The sequence below is a fragment of the Ursus arctos genome, unplaced genomic scaffold, assembly GCF_023065955.2.
Source record: "Ursus arctos isolate Adak ecotype North America unplaced genomic scaffold, UrsArc2.0 scaffold_16, whole genome shotgun sequence".
In the NCBI taxonomy this organism is placed as follows: Eukaryota; Metazoa; Chordata; class Mammalia; order Carnivora; family Ursidae; genus Ursus; species Ursus arctos.
Window position 1 is genome coordinate 20,219,173 of NW_026622830.1, and position 18,924 is coordinate 20,238,096.

An 18,924-nucleotide genomic window follows, 5' to 3' on the forward strand; every position below is an offset into this window, starting at 1 on the left:
CCCATGAGGTGGGTACTGGTTATCCTGATTCCACAGATGAGGAAAGAGGCACAGAGAGCTTAAGTAACTTGCCCAAGATCACACAGCTAGAATTAGTGGATGCGGGACACCCTGTGGACAGGAAAAGCAGCCAAAGGACACATGGGAAGCCAGAGGGCGGATGGCTGGGGGCGGGGCTTGCTCCTGGGGCTCCTGAGTGGGGGCAGCGGCCAGTCGTTGTCCATCCTTTCCTGCCCTCGTGGAGACAGGGAGAGGCTCTCCAGTCCGGGGGGTCCAGCAGCCTGGCCTCCCTCCCGCCAGGTTGAATTCAAGTCCACCTGCTCAGAAACTTGGGCCAGGGCACAGGGAGGCTTCCGTGTGTTCATTAAGTCAGCATGCACATATTGAGCACCCACTGTATGCCAGCAAGGGGAAAGACGCTAGGACATACCAATGAGCTAGAGACACGGGCTCTGCCCTCACGAGACTGAGTCTGGGCAGAAGGAGGACATCAAATAGGCTAATGGCTCAAACGGCCACGGGGGGGCGGTGCTCAGAAGGTAAGGATACTACGTCACAGCACAGCTCTCGGGCCCATGCCTCTCACTGGGGAGAACCAGGGCATGTACCCACATGCCATGAGAAAGGCGGTGGGGAGCAGCCAGTGTGTGGACGGAACAGAAAAGCCACGTGACTGGAGCCTGGACAGCCAGGAAGCACGGAGGGCTGGTCAGGGGCCAGGCCTCAAGGGGCCCTGTGGGAAGACCCAGAGGGCTTCGAGTCACATCCGACTTTGGCCTGAACATCCCTGTGGCCACCGCGTGAAGAATGAAACAGGGCAGTGCAACTGAACGCCGGGGACCAGCTAGGAGGCTAGCCCTTTGCACTGCTAAGACAGCACCTGGTTCATGGCCATAGATCATGGCATGTGACCCAGGCAGGTCACACGGCCTCCCTGGCAATCACCTTTCTCACCAGGGTGGAGGGATGCCTGGTGGGTGCGAATAAACATGCTTCATAAACTTGAAGCTCAAAACAAACTTGCTTTGTTCGTCAAGCCTTTTGCGGGGCAGTGAGGACGCAGTGGACAAAGGCTCCCTGTCCCTAGAGGCCATGTGTGTGCTGTGCGCACGTGTGCACAGGGGCTCCGTGGGCGTGTTTGTAACGGACACACGTCTCTCCCCCAAGTAGAGAAGAGCCTTTCAGATGAGGCAGCTGAGGCTTCCCTTCCCTACCTCCTCCTTGAGGGTCCTGGGCAGGAAAAAGCAGGGAGACTGGGTAATTGTTCAGGTGGGGGGCAGGGATCCGGGGGCCCCGACGAGCCCGGCCTTACCTGGTGCAGGGCTGTCAGTCCATCCTCATTGCACAGATCAGGGCTGACCTTGTTCTTCAGGAAGTAGCGTACTGCAACAGACGGGACAGGAGTGAGCGTCCCGTCATGCACCGGATGCGCGGCGATGCGACGGGCCCGGGGAAGACCCACTTTCCCCCAGGTCCTGATGCTAACCGGCTTGTTCACTCTTTATTTTTTTTTTTTTTAAGATTTTATTTATTTATTTATTTGAGAGAGACAGCCAGCGAGAGAGGGAACACAAGCAGGGGGAGTGAGAGAGGAAGAAGCAGGCTCCCAGCAGAGGAGCCTGATGTGGGGCTCGATCCCAGAACGCTGGGATCACGCCGTGAGCCGAAGGCAGACACTTAATGACTGCGCCACCCCGGCGCCCCTGTTCACTCTTTAGAACAGGCATGGGAGGCAAGTATGAACGGCTCGCCTTCGTATGGATGAGAAAACTGCTGTGGGGAAACTAGGAGTGAGTCGGGAAGGGCGAGGAGGCCACCCGTGCCACAGGACAAATACCGGGTCAGCACCCCAGCAGGTGCGGGGCGGAGGGGGGGGAAGACGAGCTCTCAGGCGCAGTGGGGGATGGACACAGGCCCTCAGCTCCATCCTCATCAGGCCCAGTTCCTGACACCACAGCCCCACGGCATCCTGGGCCTTCATGTGACCTGGGGTCCACGCAAAGGTGAGTTTGAGGCCTCCACCAGCCTTCTGGCAAGAGGCAGCGTCTTCAGGAGACTGGGGTTAGCAGGGGCAGAATCAGCGGAGGGGACAGTCAGGGTCCCTGGAGCGGCCCTGTCCACCGTGCAACCACTAGCCACATTGGGCTATTATTATAGCTTTCGAAACTTAAATTCTTCAAAATTCAAAAGTCACATCCTCAGTCCCTCTGGCCACACTTCAGCTGCTCAAAAGCCACGCATGGCTACCATATTAGAAAGCGCTGAAAGTACTACAGGACAGTGCTTCTTTGGGGTATCATCAATGGAAATTAGCCCCAATGCCGTCAAAGGCCATCCATGGCTCCCCACTGCTCTGGGAACAAAATCCAAAACACTGACAAAGACACACAAGGTCCGCAGGAGGGAATCCCTCCTGAAGGCCTCCACTCTGCACAATCCAGGGGGCACCATTCACACTGCTGTCTATAAGACCGGCACTCCCAAGAGCAGTGCAGCACACAACTTGCTCAGCGGTACACAGCGTTCCTGCCTACCCACCTCTCCAGGCTTTTTTTGTTAAGACTCCAAACATCTTCCACAATGGACTTTTGTCAGGTAGAGTCACCTTACATCCTCTGGCCTCTGAGCTTTTGCATAGCCTGTTCCTACTGCCTGGAAGAGTCAACCATCTATCTGTTCATTCATCTACCCATCCACCAGCCAGCCAGCCCTATTCATGAATCCACCACTAACACACATGCATGCACGCACGCGTGTGTACACACACACGCACCTGCCTCACTCCTCAACCTTGAAGTCTCAGCTCCAACTCCCCAGATGAGGGCACTCCCCCTGTTACATACACCCACCAGCTCCCATACATCTCACTTATAGCCTTTCACAACTAGAATTACATAACTATTTGGATAATTAGGGGCATGGGGTCTGTCTGCGGTAGGACACTAAGCCCCAAGGGGGCAGGACAGTGACCTGGCACTGACTGTTCTTTCTCTAAGGCCTGGCACATGGTAAGTCCTCAGCCACTCTTCCTGGACCGTGACCTAATCAGCAGCCCCCTGGCTCCGCCCCAGGACGCAGCCTCTCCAGCTCTGAGCAAATCAGACCACCCCGCGGTGATGACCCCCATCGTTCACGCCTCTCAAACGCAGCGCTGCCTGCAGGCCCCTCCCAGGATGCCCCAGCAGCTGGTCGCAGCCTCAGGCCTGGGTAAGATTTATGGCAAGGCCACTGATCAACTAGGCCCAGCGTGCCCATCCGCGGGCCAGAGGGAATGGGGAAGGTTCTGCTCACATGCGGCAAGGGTTCGATCCCATGGAGGGGTGGAGGGTGAACCCGGCTTCCTGTCCCAGAAGACACTCCTTGAGGCAGAAATCACACACCAGCTGCCAAAAGCAGTGTTTGCGTGCAGTCATTATCGGGGTGTTCTCCTTGCTGCACGGGAGCCCCATGTGGAATCCCTCCCATGGCGGGCAGTTATTTCCAGCCCGAAGGTGCGACGAATCACCCCCATCTCTACAGAGCCATTCGTATGCGGGAGCCAAGGCCCCCTTGTAAGTGTGCTGTGCTCCAGCGGGGAGCCTGGCTCCGGACACCTCACCAGAGCCAAGACCCCGCTGCCCATACCCAACACACAACCAGGCTTTCCTGCCTCCGGTTCCGCACGGACAATGATTCCTACACCCATAGTGTCTTCCTACTGAGCCCTTCCTCTGCACCCAGGTCCGCACAAACCGGCTTCTTTCATGGGTCCCCGTCTCTAGTTATTCCCCTCGTGGAGAAGAGGAGACGGAGAGTCTGGGTCACACACAACCAAGCAGAGCACATCAGACCCAGACTGTTGGCCACGGGGCTGCTCCGCTCTGATCCTGAGGCCCGGAGTGGGAACCAGCACCGCAGGAGCGCTGACGGCTGGTGTGGGGGGAGGGTGACGGCAGAGTGACAGCAGCGGCCTCTGCTTCTGCAAGCATCGGGGGCCCGGGCCTCCTGCAGACACAGGGGCCCAGGGATCTACATGCAGGACAGAAGAAACACGGCAGGTCCTGGGGGGCGTGGTCAGGTCTTTCAGGACCGTGTGAAATGTGAGCTTGCCTCCTCCCACTTCCTGTTTAAAACCCTCTCATGGCTCCACTTTGCTCCTAGAATGAGGTTCACAGTCCTTCGGTGGGGCTGGCAAACTACGGTACGCGGGCCAAATTCGGCAGGCGACCTGCGTCTGTAGATCAGGTTGTTCACTGCAACACATCCGCGTTCATTTGTTTGCATGTGGCCTGAGACTGCTTTCACCCTACAACAGCAGAGACTGTATGGCCCTCCCAGTCTAAAATACTTACTCTCTGGCCCTTTACAGGAAAGGTTTGCAGACCCTGGTCTTCAAGGCCTTGCATGGTGGGGTCCCACCTACACAGTAGCCACCTTGCCCAATTCCAGGGGGGTGTCACTCTCATCATAGTCTGTGTGAATGGCTTGCCTTGGAGCGGTGCAGTGTGCAGCTTGCTCAGCTGTACCCGGAAGTTGCATCTCCCTACCTCTCCAGGCTCGTCTCATGTTCTCCAAGCACCTTGCACAATGGAGGAAGCTGGCTTGGGGGTGTCTCAGGGGTCAGCTAGGACTCAGGGAGCACAAACACAAGCGGGACACGCTCTCCCCTCTAGCCAGCCGTGTCCACACGTGGGTGCCCACACTTAGGTCAGCTCCCCGCTCCCAAAGCCCCAGCTCCCAATCTTGCCATCGGTGTGTCAGTGTGAGCCATATGTTCTTGCCCATTTGTTCAGCTGGGGCTCTAAGCAAGTTACTCCTCCTCTCTGTACCTCAGTGTCCTCATCTGTAAAACGGGGGTCACTGCAGTGGCTCCTCTGTGGGGCTGCCGTGAGAATTAACTAAGAAAATACCTGAAAGCTACTACCATCATTTATTTTTTTTAAAATACGAATGGGGGGCGCCTGGGTGGCACAGCGGTTAAGCGTCTGCCTTCGGCTCAGGGCGTGATCCTGGCGTTATGGGATCGAGCCCCACATCAGGCTCCTCCGCTAGGAGCCTGCTTCTTCCTCTCCCACTCCCCCTGCTGTGTTCCCTCTCTCGCTGGCTGTCTCTATCTCTGTCAAATAAATAAATAAAATCTTTAAAAAAAATTTAAAAAAATAAAATAAAATACGAATGGAAAACAACCACTACGCTCCTGCCTGGTCCTGCCAGGGGCTGGGTGCTAGGGATGTAACCATCGACATCTTTCCTAAGAACGCTTGCCCTGACTCTAGAGAGCTCCGAACACCTGCTGGTTCGAGAACCACAATGCAGTGGTCTCCACTGCCCCCCTCCCCCATGCAAGCAAGGTCCCACTAAGACGGCAAGGAGGTGGCTCCCACCCTCCTCTCCTATATTCCCGCTGCTGGCACCAACCCTGTCCCTCCGCCCACACCTCCCTGGCAATCTGGCTGGAATCTGGGCCAAGCAGGGCCATCTGCTCCCCTCCATCTCCAGCTGTAGCGAGTGAGGCTGAACCGGCCCATCTCGGCAGGAAGCGGGCGGCGGCTGCCTCTGCAGGGAGAAATCATTGCTGATAAGCTTATGGGGTTTTTTTGCCACCTGACCCCCTCTACCCCACAGAGCAGACTGCCTGACCTCGAGCAGGTCACTGACATGCCACCACAGGTGTGGCTCCTGCTCCCAGCCCGTGACGGCCAGACAGAGGTGTCCACCCATTGGAGGTGGACCTCGGGCAATACACGCCTGCCTGGGGCACTCCAGGGCCGAGCTGCTGCCACCTGGCCATGTGACTTGCACAATCATGTTTGTGGGGTACCCTCCTCCCTCCCATCTCACCTCCTTTTCCACCCAGTGCCCAGCAACGAGGCCCACCTTTCCACTGCCTCCAAGGCGCTGCATGGTCTAATCTCTGCCCCTCCCCAAATCCCTCAGCGACTGGGTCAGCCACGCTGCCTTCTTTCATTGCCCAAGTCAAAATGAAACAAAACAAAAACTTGGCTCCTCCAAGCTTTAGGTACACAGTTTCCTGGGCCTGGAGCCCTCCTTCTTCTCACTCTCAGGCCAGCAAACTCCTCTTCAAACTTCAGATTCTAGCTGAAATGTCACCTCCTCTGAGAGGCCTTCCCTGATCACTCCAATCTCAGTCAAGTTGCCTGAGTTGTTCTCTCCCACGGTACCTTGCATTTCTGCATTTCAGCTTCACAGTGGCACCTCTCCCGATTTGTAATTACAGGGTGATTAGTAGTATATAGTAAAGATACAATTCTTTGTTTAGTTTTTTGGGCTCCATGAGGGAGCCTGGCTCCTAGCAGGGGCTCCAGAATTATGTAATGTAGCAAGAGCACCTGAAATCTACTCTCTCAGCAAATTTCTAGTTCTCGACATGGTGACTGTAGTTAATACTACTACCCCTCTTACTAACTACAGTCACCACACTGTACATTAGAGCCTATATGACTACAACTTTGAACCCTTTGACCAACATCTCAGAAAAAAAGGTAACTGTTTAAGGAGATGCATATGCTAATTAGCTTGACTGTATTAGTCATGTCTATATACATATATATAAACACCCTGTTACATACTTTAAATATATACAATTTTTATTAAAAAAATAAAAATTAACAAAAGCAGTATCTATTGTGTGAATGAACAAAGGAAGGAAGGGAGGGAGGAGGGGAAGAATGCTCTGGGGCCCCACAGAGCTGCCTGCTCCTGGGGCCACAAGAAGGTGGGGACATGTGCACAGCCCTGCAGACACCCCACAAGGCGTGTGACTCATGAACTGAAAAGCAACAACGTGGATTTTGTACAGAAATGAAGCAGCAAATCTCTCTCCCGAAGCCTCTACAGGCAATGCAGCCAGATCAGGCAGCTGACTGCAGCAGTCCTGCAGCCCATCCCCAGGCCGAGCACGGGGCACCCATCGTACCCTCCCGCCCAGGATCCCCGATCTGACAACTCTGGCTGTTCTTTGTGCAATCCGGTGCTAACGGTGCTCGGCACTGTGTTAAGCCCTCTGTCTACCCATCCGTTAGTCCTCCTGATCCAGCATGAGGATTAATGACCTGCTATTATTACCTGCCTGCTGTTATTGCCCCAATTCACAGATGGGAAAACTGAGGCTCAGGCTTGAACAAGTGAAATGACTTGCCCAAGGGCACATGTCTGGGAATGGCAGAGCCAGGATTTCCAACCCCAGTTAGCTGCCTCTGAAGGCGGAACACTTAACCACTTGGCTAAAATGGTGCCAAACGAGGGCCGGGAAAGGGAACGTGGGCAGCGGAAAGATGAGGAGGGTGAATGCAGAAGAGAGCCACAGAGACGACAAGAGCTAAGAAAGTCAAGACCATCGCTGCGAGCTCGGCGTTCAGTACTCGATAATGACGGCAGTCATCACAAGGACCTCGCTAGTGCAGTTTGCGGGTCAGGATGTGGGGGTTACAGAGGGTACCACTCAGCCTGAGGCCCTTTGGCAAACAAGCGGCAGCTCTGGGGCCGACAGGAGGCTGAGCACCAACGCTTCCCTCTGTCTGTCTTCTGCTGCACCTCCATTCTAAGCAGACCCCGCCCCACTCGATTCCAGGCACCCTGTTGGCCTGCCGCCAGCTGCCACCCCCACCCACCAAGCTGCTCGCCCGCCACGGAAAGCCCTGCCCACATCGATCCCACTTCCTCCTCTTCCTCCGGTCCCAGGTCTGCCTTGCCTAGAGTCTCACAGGGTCCGGCAGGTACAGCCTGGTCAAACCAGTTCCTGTGCCTGCCCTTCGGCTCTCCCCCTCCCCAGGGTGCTCTCGGGGTTGCAGGGGGCCCAGCCTGCCGCTCAGACAATGCCAGAAGGACCGGCGCGCTCAGAAAGGTTGTCCTGGGTCCTCAATGCGGGGCGCCCCCAAAAGCACTCCACTGAGCAATTTCAACCTTTCCACCCACCACTGCTCCGCCCTGGAGCAGAAACAGCCAGAAATAGCTGCTTCCAGGGAAGCCCAGCCGCCTGGGGCTGGGGGTGGAGACTCAGTCAAGTCTGATGGTGACTTCTGCAGTGGCTGGTGTAGCCGGTCCCACTGCTAGGCAGTTCACCCCAGGATCCCGGGCAATGACTCAGCCGTGGTGGGGGGGTGGATGAGGAGGACCCAGGCTTCCCTCCAAGTCACATCCCCAGGCACAGACCCCGGGAGCCAGGCCTCGCTCTTCCCCCGGGGAGCCTCCCTCTGGGGCCCATCTGGAGAAAAAGGGTCAGACAAGTAACAGTGTTGGCAAGGAGGAAGGGACATTGGAACCCACGTATAGTGCTGATGGGCATGTGAAATGGAGCAGCTGCTGTGGGAAAGTCAGGCGGGGGCTCAAAAGTAAATGTAGAGTTAGCATGTGACCCAGTGATTCGGATCCTAGGTATGCACCCAAGAGGCATAAACACAAACGTCCGCACAAAAACTCGTACACAAATGTTTATAGTAGCATTATTTACAGTGGCCCTTAAGTGGAAACACCCAGGTACCCATCCATGGATGAATAAATAAAGGTGGTTTCGTCCTACCGTGGAATATTATGCAGCCACGAAAAAGAACAAAATGCTGACATAGGCTACGCCATGAAAACATCACACTAAGGGAAAGAAGCCAGACACAAAAGGCCACATATTGTAGGATTCCATTTCTAAGAAATTTCCAGAATAAGCAAATCCATAAAGATAGAAAGTGATTCGTGGTTGCCAGGCGCTGAGGGGAAGGGGCCCTGGGATGTGACAGCTAATGGGTACAGGGGTTCATTTAAGGTGATAGAAATTTTCTGGAACTCGATAGTGGTAACAGTTGTACCACCTTATGAATATACTAAAGGCCACAAATTGCACACTTTAAAAAGGTAAATTTTGGGGTGTGTGAGTGATATCTCAATTTAAAAAAAAAAAAAGAAAAGAAAAAGAAAAAGAGGAAGGGGCTCCAAGCTGGCCTTGAGCATCCTGCTGAGAGCTCATTGCCCTGCCAGCCCAGGGGTTCTGTGAGGTCAGCACAGTATCTGTCCCATTCATTACTGTACCCATAGTGCCTGGGACAGCAGCTGGTACACAGTAGGGGTTCGATTCTTACTTAATATAAGGGGAAGGAAGAAGGAGGCCGCTGGCCACCTGGTCCCTTCCGGGCCCTGCAGGATCTGGTCTCTGCCCACCTCTCCCAGCATCTTCCCTCCTAACCACCACAGATCCTTCCAGGACCACCATGCACCACCTTCTCTCTTGACTCTCCAGTCCTTCTCATGGGTTATCTCTCTGCCTGACTCCCTCTGCCTTCACTTCACCTGGTTAATTCTTAACCAGGTCTTAGGTTAAATGTCTCAGCTTAAATGTCACTTCCTCTGTGAAGTCGTCGCCCAGGCTGGGTGAGGTACGCTTCTCACGCACTTTCTGTTCCTTCTCCAAAACACTGAACACTGTAATGTATTTGTGTATGAATGTGTCTGTGTCTTTACTAGACTATAAGCTCTGGAGGGTTGGGAGAGTAGGAACCATAAATTTCTTAGCTACTATGACATGGTTTGAGCTCCTGGTCAATATCTGATGACTGCAGCTGTAAAAAGAGCCAGCCTAGTCTCTACCGGAGCCTCAGAACTGGCCAGAGCATCCTTTCTTGGGCCATTCTATGCTTCTTCCCCTGGACAACAAGGCTCCCGGGCCAGGCCACAGACATTTCCATCTCAGAGGCAATCTTCATCCCTTGACTTTATACAAAGAGGCCAGTTTCTCTCTTAGCAACTCTGATACTTTTAAAACTATGAAGACAAGGAGTCCGAGGGCATGCCAGGCATGTACCTATAATCTTTTCCTTTCCAGAATCTCCCTGCCCAGGACACATGGTTGTGCTGGACAGGAGCTGTTGACAGGGACTCACATCAGCTACCCAGACGCCTCTGCACATGTGTAACTTACATATGGTATTAGATGGATGCAGGAAAAGTGATTGTAGACCCTTTAGATATGCAGGCAAATCTTACCTGTCTTCTTATCTGGAGTATCCAGCACCTAGAGTAAGAGCTCAACAAATATTTGTCGAGAGACTTAACAAATAAAAGATTTCTTCTAAGCAAATAAAACTAAAGATACCAGGAAAATCTAAGAAAATATGTATATTATCTATATGAGCAAAACTAAAAAACCCTAATGAATGAAATCAAAGAAAAGTAAATGGAGAAATATTCCATGTTCATGGATAGGAAGATTCAATATTGTCAGAGTGTTAGTTCTTCCCAACTTGATCTATAGAGTCAATGCAATCCCAAACAAAATCTCAGCAAGTGATTTTATGAATATTGACAAATTGATACTAAGGTTTATATGAAGAGGCAAAAGACCCAAGGAGAACAAAGGTGGAGGACCGACACTACCTGACCTCAACACTTACTATAAAGCAACAGTAAGCAAGACAGTGTGGTATGGGTGAAAGAACAGACAGACATACCAATGGAACAGAACAGAAAGCCCAGAGATAAACCCACATAAATACGGTCAACTCTCATCCACTGCTGGTGGGAATGGAAATTGGCATAGAAGCTTTTGGTGATTTCTTATAAAACTAAACATACTCTTACCATACAATCCAGTAATCACACTCCCTAGTGACCACTCAAGAGTTGAGAACTACGTCCATATAAGGACCTGCACACAAATGTTCATAATGCTTTATTCAAAATCACCAACAGTTGGAAGTAACCAAGATGTCCTTCGGCAGGCAAGTGGGCAAACCACGGTACTTCCACACAATGGAATATCATTCAGTGCTAAAAAGAAATGAGCTATCAAGTCATGAAAAAACATGGAAGAACCTTAAATGCATATTACTAAGTGAAAGCAGCCAATCTGAAAAGGCTACATGTTGTACAATTCCAACTATACGACATTCTGGGAAAGACAAAACTATGGAGACGGAAAAAAAAATCAGTGGTTGCCAGGGGTTGGGGAGTGGGAGGGATGAATAGGCAGAGCAGAGGGGATTTTTTGGACACTGAACAAAGTCTGTACGATACCATAACGATGGATACACAGCATTATACATTTGTCCAAACCCACAGAACGTACAACACCAAGAGTGAGCCCTAATGTAAACTGCGGGCTTTGCATGATAATATGTCAGTGCTGGTTCATCAGTGGTAACCAAAATACCACGCTGGTGGGGGCTGTTGACGACGGGGGAGACTATGCATGTGTGGTACAGAAAATCTCTGTACCTCCCCTCATTTTTGCTGTAAGCCTACAACTGTTCTCCAAAACTAAAGTCTAAATAAATAAACAGAAAGAAACCAGGGAAACCTGTATACAAAATAAGCTACAGTCAACGCTCATGAAAAATGCATAGTCTTTCTGAAATGTGGAGATTGGAGAAGAATAACTTCCTAATGTAGCAGTGGATACTTGTACTGGATTTCTTCAAAGGGAGGGGGAACTGCATTTAACTCATCTAATAAGAGAAGATGTGGGTCTGCAAGGTTTCTTCAAAGACTGCCTGTTTGCACCTCAAACTCAAGGTGAGGGGACTGCGGGTCCAGAAACGTGACCCTCGTGGCTCCCCCATTCCATTTATGAACACATTATATTTTTTTAAAGATTTTATTTATTTATTTGACAGAGAGAGAGGCAGCCAGCGAGAGAAGGAACACAAGCAGGGGGAGTGGGAGAGGAAGAAGCAGGCTCCCAGCGGAGGAGCCTGATGCGGGACTCGATCCCAGGACTCTGGGATCACACCCTGGGCCGAAGGCAGACGCTTAACGACTAAGCCACCCAGGCGCCCCCATTTATGAACACATTAGACCCCAACTGTGCCAGGTCCCTGTTCTTCACTAATTCTGCTTCCAGAACACTCCTAGTACCTCTCCCTGCAGCTTCCCTGCAGATCCAGGAACCTGATCTCCCTTCTGCCGGGCAGCGCCTGGCCACCCGGGAACTCTCCAAGGTACCAGCTCTTTTTCCCCCAGTGGCCCTCCTCTCCCCAAACGCCCTACACTCCTCTTCCTGATTTCCTCCTGTTGCTTCCCCGATCCTGGCTTTCTCACCCCACTCCTCTGTCTACTTATCTCTCCTCGATTTTTAAAAAATTGTCTAATTATTTCATATCTCCGGGCAAGAAAGAGATAAAAATATTCCCAGCCCTCCGGGCAGAGGCTGAATACACATGAACACTGAAATGGCTTCAGAGCCATCGTAATAATATCTAACATTTACTGAATATTTTCCAAGTGTGAGGCACAACGCTCAGATGCTACATGTCTCATCCCAGTTAACCCCCACAATAATCCTATGACTTAGGCGCTATTATCAACTCATTCAACAGGGAACTTACATGATTTGCTCAAGCTCACTTAGCTAATAAGTGCTGAGAACCGATTCTAGTGTGGTTCTCTGCAGGCACAACTGGTGTTTCAGGCATAATTAGTGACGAGGGATTCCTCACCCAGACATAACCAAGAATAAAACCCATTCCTATCAATATTCAGGAAGAGAAAAGTTGCCTACAAAGGGGGAGAGTCCTCCAGCTCCCACCTGCCCATTTGAACACTCTGGTTTCCCTGGTTCCACTCTCCTGTCCCATAATCATGTCCTGCCCTCCCCATGCTTGTCTGCCTGGCTCTCAATTTTCTCCTAAAGATGCTGGGTCTTGCTTCTCTCCCTCAGTGCTGAGTTGCACAGGACAGGGGCAAATCCCACTCTGGGCTTCCACCTGGCTGGCTGAGGAAATTAAACAAGACTTTTGAAATTTTTAAAGGTAACCACCTGAGAAATCAGGATTTGTGTCTTCCATATCCATGGAAAAGATCAAGGAAAATAAGCACCGTATTCACTAAAGTCACAGAATGGAAGAAAGAACATAGAAACACAAACATCGCAAAGCCTGAGGCAAGATGACCAAAAAACCAAACATCTACTACAATAAATGAAATCATCTACCCTCCCCTATAAAGCAGTGAAGATTTGGTTGTCAAAAAGAAAAAAAAACAATGTCAACTCTGTGCTGCTTACAAGAGACACCTCCCAACAAAATAACAGACTAAAAATAAAGGAATGCTCAAATATAAACCAGCCAAATGCAAACACAAAGAAAGCGGGGGTGGCAACATTACTATGATGCAGAATGGAATTCAGGGCAAAAACAGGAGGTAAGCAATTTTAGGTTGATTAAAAAAAAAAATACTTCAAAATGAAATCATAAACAGAAAACAGATCAGTGTCTGCTGGGGAAGGGGGGGGACCGAGAATGAAGTCATTATCATGAGAAAACCCCGTGAATCACATAATCCACAAAGCAAAATCCAGTAAAACAAAAACCACCCGTATATAAGTTGAAAATACAGTTTTTCCTCGGAATCTCCAGCACATACACACACGAAAGAAAAGAGGAGGGGTGGGGGGAAAGATTTATGGACGAGGATGCCCACAGCAGCATTGTTTAGATACACTGTTTACCACCGAGAATTACCAGAAGCAACCCAAACGTCTACACAATTGGAGACTGATTAGGTAAACTGTGGAACATTCATATGATGGAATATTCTGCGGCTTGTATCTCTGAGGAATTTTTAATGATGTGGCAAGTGCCTGATATATAGTGTAGAATGGAAAACAAGAGATCAAAACTGTACGTTCAATGCAATCTTAATTGGAAAGGAAAACTGCATTCCACACAGGCACACACTGCTCCCTGGAAAAAGGAAATTAAGATATGAACTGTGGTTATCAGTGATTTTTATTTTACAGTGGCCAGAATTTTCCAAGCATTTAAAAATACGTATGTACTACCTTCCTAACCAGAATTTTCCAGTTTCTCTAAAAAACAAAAACCCTCTATGGAATGCTAGCCAAGTGGTGAGAACTATGTTTCTGGTGAAATTTCTAGGGCAGAAATGAGGTCTCAAGCTGGCTGACCCCGTGAAGGAAATGCTGAAGCGGAGACTCCTATGTTGGGTAGGAAGTTAAATAGGACCAACAATGATACACCCCTTTGTGTGTATCGTGCAGGGGTCAGCAAACTCTGGTCCAATGGCTCAGTCGTGCAATTCTGAACTGCTTGCAAGTTAAGAACAGTTTCTATATTTTTTTAACGGTTGGGGAAAAAAATCAAAGAAAAATCATATTTCATGACACAGGAAAATTATATGAAAGCCAAATATCAGTGTCGGTAAATGATGCTGAACTGGAACACAGGCTCATTTGTTTATTTATTGCTTTTGGCTGCTTCCTCCATCAGAACAGAGACGGGATGGCCCACACAGCCTACGACATTTCTTATCTGGCCCTTTACAGAGCAAACTTGCCGATCTCTGGTGCAGTGCTTTTTAGCTAACAAAGCATGTTGAAAACCACAGTCATTTCCCTCCTACAATAAAAGCCTCGTGGTCCTAGGCAGGAGAGGAAGAACTCAATATACATTCGAGGTAGACCGTTGCATCCTGGCCAGGAGGGGCGTGGACAGGTCAGGCTCAATGTCTTCACCTGCCAAGAAATGCGGGGCACAGAGCCCTGAGAGCCTGCTGTCACTCCTCACTTCTCTCTCCCCACCGGCGCACCCCCCCTCCTCAGCCCCAATTCAGCCGCCCCAAGCAGCTGAGCTTCCTGTCAAGAGCGTGACCTTCTGAAACCGGGGCGATGGGGGCTGCAGCTGCAGGAAGGAAGGTATTTTTATCCAGACCCTGCTTCCTGTTTGACGGCTGGGGGGTTTCATGTGTTGATGTTTGGTTTTGTCTTTTCTGGTACAGACTCCGCTCCCTGGCCACATCTGAACAGAGCTGTCTCCTAACAGAGCAGCTGCCTGCCACCCAGGCCCACCACCTGGGGCCCCCGTCCTTCGACCTCCCCAGGCCACTGCATGCACAGCCTGCTGTGCAACCTGCAGAAACCAGGGCACCTGGCTGGGCAGGGGGAACACGGGCGTTTCTGCTTCAGGACGTGGAAAAACCACTCTTCAATCAGAGGATAGCTGGCTGGGCCAGGAGGGGAGCAAGTCTGCAGGTTTTCCAGAGCTTCTGGAACCCACTGCTCTTAGCAAGGCCTGGCTTGGGGAGGACCGGGCTGCTGACGGAGGCGGAGTTCGGTCCGGGACTTGGGAATGTCCTCAGCCCTAGGACCTGGGGATCATTTGCTGATGCTCCCAGCAGCAGATGAAAATGGACCGTCCTCAACTGTCCTATCTCCAGGACTCAGCCAGATGTAGGAACAGACAGCAATCACATCATCATCTTACAAGCTGGTGATAACCAAGAGCGAACATGTACTGGGCACTTACTGTATGCCTAGCACTGAGCAGGAACTAGCTCACTGAATCCCCACAACAGCCCTGGGCAGGAGCGGGGCAGCCTCTCTGATCACTCCTATTTTACAAGTGGGGACACTGAGGCACAGGGAGTCTCATCAACTTGCCAGTCAAACCACTCAGCTGGTAAGAGCCTCTAGTGGCCCTGCACTTGAACTCCATGCTTGCTCTGCCAGGACGATTTCAATGCATGTCTTGGAGCTACGCCTGACCCCAGGTCTCAAGAGCTGAGGATCTGCCGCCCAGAACCTTCCTGTTTCCTATTCTGCCAGCACACCCGGTACCAGGCTCTGAGCCAGAGGAACGAATGGGTTAGTCTGACCTTTGCTACAATCATTCCCACCCTTGGAGAGAGGACACCAGAACGTTCCGTTGGGGGACAGGCAAGCCACCTAAGCATGGCACCTGGCATGCAAACACAGGTGTCACGGCTAAGGATTCAGACCCCATTAGCCAGTGATCTGATCCCAGGCATGTCATTTCCTCTCTCTGAGCTTCAGTACCCCTCCCACCCCGTAAAAGAGGAGTTATAACCTCATGAGGTTATCTGACAGGTAGATCATAAAGTATTGATGATGACGATGACGATGACAGCAGCAACAACAATGACAACATGAGTTAGCCGGCTCTCCCCTCACACAAACCCTCCACAGGAATGTCCTCAAGCTCTCACCCACCAAATGGTGGCTGAGGGCAGTAAGCATCTTCGGCACTCTTGTGGGTTGACCGCAAGACAGAGCCACAGGGCAGCCTGAGTGTGGCAGCCGGTGTCCGAACGCTGCCCACACAGGCCTTCATCCTAGGCTTCACACCCACTAGGGCTGACTGGCATGGGGCACCATGGGATGGAGTGTGGCTTCGGAGGCTGGGTTGCAAAAGAGAGCGCGGGCTCCATCCCACTCCTCGGATGGCTCACTCTCGGGGAATCAGCTGCCATGTCGGGAGGACACGCAGGCAGCCCAATGGAAAGACTACTTAGAGAGGACTGAGGCCTCCTGCCCCAGCCGTGCGAGCCATGGCGGAATCAGAACCTGTAGCCCCATTCAAGCCCTCAGGTGACAGGAGCCCTGGTGACATATGACTATAATCTCACGAGAAACCCTGAGCCAGAACCTAGGCCGCCCAGCTGCCCCAACCTGAGCCTCCCCGCCCCCCACAGTCAGCCAGATTTCCGTTAACCAGGGAAAGTCTGCGCTTGAGTCCTACAGCTGACTAAGGGTTTCCATTCCGCACAGCCCCCCGGTGCTGCAAACACGTCAGGCACCTCCTGGGTCTCTTTCTTGTGGTAGGGGCACAGCCCAGGCTTCCCTACTGCCTCAGAATGCACTGGGTCTTGAGGCACGTTCCTGAGCTAAGGTACCCCTGACCTGGCTAGAGAAATGGGGAGGACACTGCCATCCCCTGCCCCCAGCGGCCACCCACAGTTTCCTACATTGCAGACCTGGAGGTGATTCTCTCCCTCTCAAAAGCCTCTCATGGCTCCCCACTGCCTTCACAGTGTCCGTGGGTGAGCCCAGAGGTCCACACAGGGTGTCCCAGCAGCAGCAGCAGCAGGACCAGGGAATTTGTTGGAAATGTAAGTCCGGTGGCTCTACCTCAGACCCACTGGAGCTATGGCTTGACAAGCCCTCCCAGTGATTCAGATGTTCCGGCCTCCTCCGTCATCATTCCTTCCTGTGTCTATTGGGCTCTAGAAACACCCCACTTCCCCACCCTCATCTCCCCTCCACAAATATTCACCAGGCACTAGCTCTGTGCCAGGTGTGGGCACACATCAGTGAACAAGACAGACACCAGCTCCACCCTCCTCCAGTTTGCAATCTGCCCTCCCCTCGGTCTGGAATATTCTTCCCTTCGTCCCTCCAGCCAAATCCCTGCCCAGCCCTGACACCACTGCAGGAGACATTCAGTAATCACAAGTTGAACATTAAATGAGTGAATGAATACAAGACTGAATGCACCACCTCAGCTAAACCTTCCTTGACCTTGACTTGGGCACCCTCACTGGACAGTGTGCCCCTCACCCTGCACAGGGGCCCATAAGGTGCCATGAGCCCTTTGGGGCTGTGGACATAATCCAGACTGAGATGCACTGTGAGTGTAAAAGGCCCTGGACTAGAAGATTTATACAAATATATATATATATGGAAAAATGTCTCAGTAATTTTTTGTACTGACTGCATGTTGAAAGGATATATCGAGTTAAAGAAAATACATTATACAAGTTAATTTCACCTGTTCCTTTTCCACTTTAATTTGGCTACTCGAAAATTTAAAGTTAATTATGTGGCTCAGATTATTCTTCTATTGACCTGTACTGAGCTAGACTGCATTTAGTCACACGACTATGTGAGCTCCACGAGGGGTATTTCTGTCCATCTGTCCTTCCTCCCTCCCTTCCTCCCTTCCTCTCCACCTCCACCTCCTTCCCCCCTTCCTTCCTTCCCTCTCTCCTTCCTTCCTTCGTCCTTCCCTCCCTGCCTCTGTCTCTCCCTCCTTCCTTCCTTCCTCGCGTCCTCCCTCTTTGCCCCTCCCCTCTCCTTCTTCCCACAAACATTTATTGGCCATCTGCTCTTGTGCTCCCACCATGAGACCTGGCACAAAGTAGGTGCCAACACCATTTGCTGAATGAATAAACCAACACTCAGAAGCAGACTGACCCAGAGATGACCCTAAGGGAGTTTCCCTCCTATTTAATTCCCCATAGCTGCTTGTTTGGGTATAGTTTTCCCATTTCATCCAAAGGAAGCCAACCTCCAAGGATGTCCTTATGTAACTCAGAGCTGGGGTCAGTTCTCCTCTTGGATATGGGGCTCAGGTGTACTCAGGTCCTGGGGCCAGGACTCTGTGCGCAGGACAAATTGTTCTCGAAGCTCCAGAAGGCTGGCCAGAGTGTGGATCTGGGCTTGGAGCTTTAGTGCCAAGCTCTCCAGTGAGGGGAGAGCACTGGGCTGAGTCACGCACTGCCCTCCAACCCCATTCCCCATGAGCTTGGGAGGATGAGGGTGCAGGTAGGTCAGCAAGACTCAAGCTTCCAGGCCTGCTTTGGGGACTGGGTGAGAGTCACTGTGGGTATTACAGGCCTGTGTCCTCAAATCTCGGACTCAGTGCCCCTGACTGCACCCCTCCCCTTCCCCAGCCCCCAGCCCTCCAGTTTGAGAGCTTTACAGGCACTGGGGAGAGCCACGATATCTCAGAGGAGCTGCTCCTTGGGGCTGGGAAGGCAGCAAGAAGGCTGGCATTGGGGTGTGGCTTTTGACGCCCTGGGACCCACCCCCCGCTAACACGAGGTCACAGCCCCGACACCATGGCCCATCGCCAGCAGGAACATCCCTCATGCTCCCACTAGTTTCACACCCTTCCCACCTTAGCGCTGAAGCCCCCTCCCTGCCTCAGGGCCTTTGCTTATGTGACTAGTTCTGCTAGGATGCTCTCCTCCAGCCCAGCCTCCTCTATCTTTCTTCACGGCTGGCTCCTAAGGCCCTTGGAGAGACCTTCCCCAACTGGCCTCCCTAACCACCTCACAGTCCACCAGCAAGGCACCGCAGGGGATTTCGGGGACAAGGGGAGTGAACTGCCACCTATGCCTTCAAGAGTCTTATCTTCCCCTTCAACGTATTCCACGGGCCGTGACACAGTGTTTCAGGCATTC

The 18,924-nt window shown here is 51.8% G+C and overlaps 1 protein-coding gene across 2 annotated transcripts in view; it reads right to left on the reverse strand.

Moving 5' to 3' along the window:
* The window catches only part of PPP1R16B (protein phosphatase 1 regulatory subunit 16B), a 90,775-nt gene that overhangs the window by 21,455 nt on the left and 50,396 nt on the right, over positions 1 to 18,924 (reverse strand). For both annotated transcript variants that reach the window (XM_044385823.3, XM_026503500.4), the window contains exon 3: positions 1,313 to 1,383. In XM_044385823.3, the coding sequence (XP_044241758.1) occupies positions 1,313 to 1,383 (71 nt within the window). The remainder of the gene's footprint in view (positions 1 to 1,312; positions 1,384 to 18,924) is intronic.